Raw genomic sequence first — 8,089 nt, forward strand, 5'->3', positions numbered from 1 at the left:
AAATATTTCTTAATATTAAATACAATCTAGAACTAGTTTTAACTCTTATTGCGTGAAACGTATTGTGGCAGATGAAGAACAGAGAAGAAGGGAAGGGAATAAAGACCGAAGAAGATTAAAGGAAGAAAACCTAGTGCACTGACTCCTCATTAGTGAGATGATGAACTACTAATTATCTCTTACTTTCAAAGACAATGCATCCCTAATAAAGTTCTTCTCTTGTAAAATGACCTTAGACGTTACATGGGTCCGTACTCTATCAGATGCTTCGTAATCAGGGCGGAATACCTTAAAAGCAGAAAGGTCTAGAGCGTGATAGCACGCGACATTTTTGTCGTGCGCAATCAAAACTTTTCTTGAAGGATCAAGGCTTGTAGATGAATTTAATTACCAAATGTGCCCAAGTGGGACAGCATCGACGCAATAGCCACGCCCTCGACGATAAACCGTAAGATATATGCGCCACTGGAATGATACATGCTAACAGTGTTAATGACAACCAACAAAATATACTAACAAATACGTACTCAGCTGCTACAGTAAACATACGTAAGGTCATGTTTACAAAGTACTTTAAACAAGATTCAAACGAAATATCATAACTACGTTTGGAGCAAAGCTTACAGAAATTTGGCAGAAAAGGACTGTACATCCTCTACTCTAAGCAATGCATCTGCAACCTTAAAACTAAATACTCTAAAACAAATGAAAGGCATGATTAAAAATAAATTTACTTCTTGACCAGAGACTAGCCTCAGTGTTCGAAACGATATACAGACTTCAATTACATCCGACAGTGGATGGTCATTTAAGATAATCTCAAGCAATTATTGGATAATTAGTTATTCTGATGAAAGATGACCGGCACAACACATAACGGCAAAAATATCCTCATAACTGCAAACAGTTGCCCAGAAAAGTCTTTAATAGCCTATAGGCTTCCATGATGTGAATAATCATAACAATAACCATAGTAAAGAACACAAAACAAGACAAGAGATAAGGTTGGTACCACACAAACGGTGGTCGTTGCCGTCGCCGTCGCGTCGCTTCGACGTCGCCGTGGCGATGGGCCCGCGATAATGTTATCGCTGTCACGTGGCTGCCAACGCTTCTCACATTGGCCAATTAAATAATATCATACATCAACTTAAATTGTACCTACACTGTTCTAGAAACATGCATTATTTACAGAACCTGCATAATATAAGTATGACTACGGCCGTTCCATTTTAGATGTTAAAATATAATAAACTACTAAATATTATTAAGCTCTATTATTTTTTAAATTGACATAAACTTGAAGCGTGATGCGCCAATAGCTTAATAGTTAAGGATACGGGTTACCAATCTAGCAGTCGTGGGTGTTTTCCTCCCCTTTCGTCTATTATCGTAAACATATCTCAAGCAATATGTATGTAATATCGAAAAATAAAATATAATTCGTAAACACGATGTATTTGCGCAGAAAAAAAAAATAATTTGTCTGCCGGCCTGTACGCAAGGCCGCATTTGTTTCGGGTATCCTCAGAAATGTCTGGACCGATTTCAACGGGACTTTGACGGGAAGATAGCTGATGGATACTGGCATGTTAAAGACTACTTTTTTAAATCTGCACTGTCAAGTTGCGGGCTATTGTTAGTTTTATATATATTTCTGATTTAAATAAGATTACCCATGTATCATGCAACATTAACGTAATGTGTAGAGGATATCTGTGCCAGTATAATAGGCTGCTGTTTATATAATTTTAATTACAACATTTATTATGTAACATATTCGAATAGATGTTAATCGCTAAACTAATTAGAGTACAGCACTCGGAAAGTTTTCTCCCTTAGACAAAGGCAGTGGAAAATGCAATGACGCTATCTCTGAGTAAACACTACTATTTCATTAGGAATATTTTCGCATCGCACGTCAAAAGATGTATCTTACTAATATTATAAATGCGAATGTTTAGATATGTAGATGGATGTCTACTAGAACCTATCTGTAGAACGGCTTAATTGGCTGCAATTAAATTTATTACACTTAAGTTTTTTTTATATCACGCGTACGAAGTCGCAGGCGACAGCTAGTTGGTTTTTTATCCAGTATTGGAGCAAATTCGAAATTTGTTTGGTTGTGATTATGTCATCGACCCTTCGTGAATCTCGACTTTTTACAATTTGCCTAGACAACTTACAAACAAACGGCATTCATGATGAGTCGTTGATAAATCAAATTATAACCCATACTACTGACAGGAGTGTATTTATTATATTTATGCCCATTTGTGGCTTGACTCATTATTAAAATATAATAGTGTTCCTCTAGACTATTATATGTTCTACACCTATGCCTAAAGTCTTAAATAGATCCGTTTTGCCGTTCTGGAGATACATTGAAACAAAAATCTATCCATCCATCTAAACTTTTGTATTCATATTACTTAGATTCACTTTGTGTAACTTGATTTTACAATTGAACAACTTTATGTAAAACTAGCTGTCGCCCGCGACTCCGTCTCGATTTACTTAATAAGAAGCCTACGTGTTTTCCAAATTTCATCGAGATCCGTTCAACCGTTCTAGATACCTTCAAACAAACGTATATCCATTTAAACGGTCGCTATCGTCTGTTAATTATATGTAGGCAATGTTGATGGTAATTTTGTATAAAGCAACTTCAAGGCTGTATTTATAATGCAAGCGATCACACAAACAACTTGTGTAAACAACAAATTAATATCACAAACAGTGACACGTGGAACGTTGTGTCACAATTAAATTGTCTTAGTATTATAATCTGTGTACTAAGATGTATACACTAATATAAAACCTTTTTGCACAAGATACTTTTGGTACTATAATTGTCATGTCATGTTTTTTTTCTATGCATAGAGGCATTATATATTTTTATTCTATGCTTCTATGTCTGACAGAACTAAACGCGATAGCAGCGCCCCTCTCACCGGGTTAGATATCCTTGTTTGATAATGTTGTAAATTGGTCGATTAAGATAAAATAATATAGGTCAAATAGTAAATAAGTAAAACAATATGATACAAATTATAAATATATAGTATTAACAGCGATTATAGGTTGTTCATGAATGAAGCGTAATGTGAAAAGCGTTTTTCTAAAGTTACAATAATTAAATCTCGGTATACAAATGGTTACAACATGGTTATATCTGTGCACAAACATATGGTCGCGTCCAAATGCATTGAATTAACAGAACCTTTTTGATATCTTCTTTCGACGTAAAAACTTATGGTGAAATGCCACCCCCAGTACTGATAATAGCTTCGAAAGTTTCGCAATTGCTACTGAGATTAGAGTACAAGATACTATACAGAAAAGTATACAGTGATATCTGATATCTAATACACTTTTATCACCAATAACGTCTGATCGGTAAGATAAAAATCAATAAAAACCAAAATATTTAGGTCAAGTTCAAGAGTATGTTGGGATGAGTTACACAATTGCAATGATTACATTGCGTAGTTTGTTTGACGTTAAGTATCCGATAGTAGAATAGATTCCATTGAACGGCCGGGAGGCAGGCTAGCCAGTCATGAGAGACATGCGTGTGTGTCATGCAACGCGCACGCCGTAAGCGCATGGCATGGCCGACGCGCGTCTGACGGGCACGCTTAAACGAACACCGCGGAAATAATACCAAACTCCCGGCACACTAAAATACATATCACGAAACCAACGATTATTCGACTCAATGTCAAGGTTAACCGTCTACTTCAGTTTGAAACGGTTTTAAATTATCACCCGTAACATTACATATAACCTCAAACTTTTTTCATGCATTTTTTTCATAATAATGTGACAATAGCTTTCACAATAGATAGAAATCTCTCAAGTGACTAATTACTTAAAGTTATTTATTTATCAGACTTAAAAGTCTCCAATTTCAGATAAGTTGTTAACAATTTCTTAACATCAGTTTCAGTGAACCGATTTTTTTTAACTATATGTTAAGCGTGAGCTACATCAGTGACTTTAAAGTTTGTTGTGACACCAGAAATAAAAAAGAAGTACTTAGTTCTAGACAAACTAAGTATTAAAATAAAATTAAAAGCTGCATCTTTTAGTGAAAATTATTTCAGTGTGCGAAAAGAAAAAAATGTTAAGTAATTAGGCCAAAAATAATTTGAGCAATTTTTAAAAGGACGGAAAGACAAACACCAATCCATGATTCTTTACAGCAGTAATTACGAGCAATTAACTCCACGAATATAAATTCAAAGGTTCAGAGGAACGGCACTGAAAATATTTTTAGTTCTCTTATAAACATTTTACGTTGAATTACTTAAGCTATATAACTTAACCGTAATATTATGTAGGTGTAAACAATAATTAAACACTGGTAATTATATAAATTATCTTGTAATATTATTATTGTAATACATTATTAATAATATTGTATTATCTTACAGTGAAAAGACAGAAATCAAAGTGCCAAATGTTGCAATAAGTAAAAATATTTTTTGCAAGATCAAAAAGAAAATCTATCTTGAGATTGACAAAAACTTAGTTAACTTTACATTTGAGTCCTTTTTGACGCAGATAAGCAGACAAATTAGCATAATTATACCTATAAAAGTAACTAAATACAATAATATTAATTAAGCAAGTCTGTGAATACCAACACGCTCACACATCGGACACTTAAAAAAATTGCGAGTCTATTCGGATAAGATGCGAGACGAGCCTCGAGCGGGCACAAGGCAGTAGTGATAACCCCTGCACATCGGCTGAGACCTCCGACATCGGCAAACGCAAGTGAGAACTTCACCCTTTTGCGACGCGTCTCGCGTAATCTATAAAGCCAACCGGCGCACACAAAAGAAACAGTCCGCACTCGATCACGGCCGATGATGCTTTGTTAATAAACGAGTTAATTTTTTTAAAACCCTAATCTTTTGCAATGTCACACCGTAAAACACTAAAACAGTGAATTAAGTCCAAAATAATTTAAAAATCCCACCATTTTGTATGCGCATGCGTTTGAACTGCGCTGTGATTGGTCGTGTAGAGGAACGTACCGAAAAAAAAGCGACATGAGTGTAACCAGTAATTGTGTCAGTCGCTCGACGTGCAACAGCAAGGGTAGTATGATTGTTGTTTCGAATCGCCTGCCCTTTGTGTTAAAAAGAAATGAGAAAACCGGTGAATTAGAGAGAAAAGCCAGGTAACTTTCTGTTTTATGTTACTAATATTTTGTACACACAGTATTATTTACATTTGCACCAAAAGATTGTTATTCTTAATTGCGATGTTTTTGTTGTGACAGTGTCTTATATATTTTGTTAATACCTTATCAATTACATTTAAAGGAATAATGTACCACATATCATTATATCCATTACGTAATTATTACAATGTAATTTTATACCAAGATAAGTAAATAACTATAAACAAATTAAATGTTTTCTGTAAAAAAACAAACTCAACAATTAAACTAATGTTTAGTTAGTAACAGAATCTTATTAGAAATCTTAGAACCAAGTAACCAAAGCATCACGTTTTGGTACAAATGCGCCAACCGCCGGTAAATTTCGGAAAGGTTCGGGAAATTTCTGCGAATCCATAACATTCGAGAGCAGTGTTGGGTTACGTTTCTGTAATAGCAAATTGTATTGATTATGCATTATTGTTTTTTGTTGAGTTATTTTTACAAAGATAATATAATACAGTATCCTAACAATAAAGAAACTTTGACAATCGAATTGACAATTTAACATCGGTAAAATAATTACGTTATTATCTTTAAGCGATCTTTAACAAGATTGTATGAACACCAAATAACTATGTATAATTAAAAATAATTTGTGTACCTATACTCTTTCACTTTTGAATCGACGTTTCGTATTGATTTACCTTTCTTTCTGGCTTTCATTCAATTTTATTTCAGCTTAGCCATCTTGATTATGACACGAGTTTTTTTATTATAAAATCGAGGTTATGATCTAAATAGGATAATTGTTCATTTAATTATCAAATAATTTACCTATAACTTTACGAGGAAATCCCAACTCATTTATAGTTCTTTCATTATTTTTCTAAAATATTTCACATATTAATGAAAATGAAACAAAAGTTTTCGTCTATTTGGAAATATTTCTTTATAATTAAAATAATCGCCATTTTAATAAAATAGTTATTAAAAGATTGATTGCTGTTTGTTATAAATAGTCTATAATACCAAAGTTAAAATGAAAAACATTTTTAAAAATCTTCTTGATCGTAATAATTATTTGCTCTAGTTCCGTAACATTATCAAATGTTTACTTTAATACTGAATCTATTATTTAATTAACATTTTATATAACTAAATGATCTCACTATCAAACGCGCAGATAAAATCCAACGTCGTAAAAAAATAGAAATAATAAATCGCAATATATTTTAGACGGATTATTTTACTAAATAAAACGCAGTAAGCAATATCTCAATCAGAACTTAATCACTCCCAATATTTGGTTTATACGTCGCAATTAAATATAACTGTTGGAGTGCATTTAGAGTAGGTTTTTTTTACTAAATAATGCACCTCCGTCCTTATCCCACTCATACAGGGTCAGCGCGTGACGTTTTATAAACATGAATGTTTTTTGATTTAATTTTTACAGCTGACCGCCTTGTTGCCAACCCTAAATAATTGTAAAATAAATACAGTCGAACCAGGATAACCGCTAGTTATTTGGTCAGCGTTATTTTGTCAACTTATGGAAGTTTCTCTATTACCCGAGTTTCTCGCTTATAGACGCTATCCTTTGAGACCAATAATGATCTCGCTTATAGAGGTTTTGTGGTTATCTAAGTTCAACTGTAATTTTAGCTTACACATATTACACTGACACATATTGTCGTCTCTGTTTGTTGATATAGGAATGAAAGGGATGACGATATATTTTGTACAATTTAATATTGACAGTGGAATCATACATTCATATTGTACTTTTAAATTAGTCTGTTTAAATATTTTATGCGTACGACCTCTAAACTGACCTATTTTAATGTCGCGCAAGGGGACGCATATTCTCTCAGTCGAGTCCCCTCCTGCATAATGTCTGCACTTAGAGTGACATTGTTTAACCTCGGACTTTTTACTCCTGATATTATTTGATACGAATATTTAATGATATACTAAGATGAATATCATCACATTTTTTGCTTACTTCATCTGCATAGTTATTCTTTTAAAACATCATTTGCTTTTTTTGTTGTAGGCGTTATAACCTGCCTGATTGATTCACTTCTTTGTTTTGAAAAAGGTTTTACGATCGCGTCATAACAAAATCAATAGGTCTTTTATAGACACAAATTACCTTAATTCCTACATTCGAACCAAAGAGTGAGTTGTGTATATGTAAAGGCGAAATAGTATCCTTAATTTATACTGTCATACTACAAAACTATAAAGAATTAAATTATGAACAACGTTCTTTTCGTTCTATGGAATATTTCTTAGTTGACAAAGGTCGTACGGTTTGAGTACAACGGTCTTTTGCATCGGTAAACCTTTACTACAATAATATTAATTAAAATGATCTACGATTGCATTTTAATCTATTATTCTCTATCTTATACTTGTTAATTAGTAATCGTAATCTATTTTTCTGTAATTTCAATCATGTTTAAGTTTGTGTTTCTTTTATGTTTACATTGGTTATTAAAAAACATATATCTTTCGTGTTTAAAATTTGTTAAAAAATATTATCGCGTATTTTTTTTGCTGTGTGCTTTTTAACAATAGTACCGTCCATCAATTTAATGAATAAACTTTAATACCTCTTACTACATATTTATTCTGGAAAAGCAATATTAAAGAAATAGTTATTATCTGTCAAAAATTATATTTTTTCTGATATGTTACGGCTAATGACATTCAATGTCAGCCAGAAATAGACCACATGACTTTCCACAATCAACACAAATGTCATAACCACAGCGATTGATTAAAACAAATATATTTGTAAACGGAAATAATATTGCTAATTTACTTGGCAAATATGTATTTTATACAACTATTATAATGAACCATAATCCAAAGACCATTTTGGCAATAAATATGAAAAAA

The 8,089-nt window shown here is 32.7% G+C and overlaps 1 protein-coding gene across 2 annotated transcripts in view; it reads left to right on the top strand.

The window, feature by feature from the left end:
• The first annotated feature begins 3,897 nt into the window (after positions 1 to 3,897).
• Positions 3,898 to 8,089, top strand: part of Tps1 (Trehalose-6-phosphate synthase 1) — a 16,084-nt gene continuing 11,892 nt past the window's right edge. Inside the window, exons 1-2 of one of the 2 annotated variants that reach the window (XM_013322785.1) lie at positions 3,898 to 4,372; positions 4,443 to 5,197. In XM_013322785.1, the coding sequence (XP_013178239.1) occupies positions 5,067 to 5,197 (131 nt within the window). In that variant the 5' untranslated portion in view covers positions 3,898 to 4,372; positions 4,443 to 5,066. Of the gene's footprint in view, positions 4,373 to 4,442; positions 5,198 to 8,089 lie in introns of those variants that run through there. The other variant, XM_013322793.1, reaches the window with a different exon arrangement.

The sequence above is a fragment of the Papilio xuthus genome, unplaced genomic scaffold (assembly GCF_000836235.2).
Source record: "Papilio xuthus unplaced genomic scaffold, Pxut_1.1 DF828952.1, whole genome shotgun sequence".
NCBI lineage: Eukaryota > Metazoa > Arthropoda > Insecta > Lepidoptera > Papilionidae > Papilio > Papilio xuthus.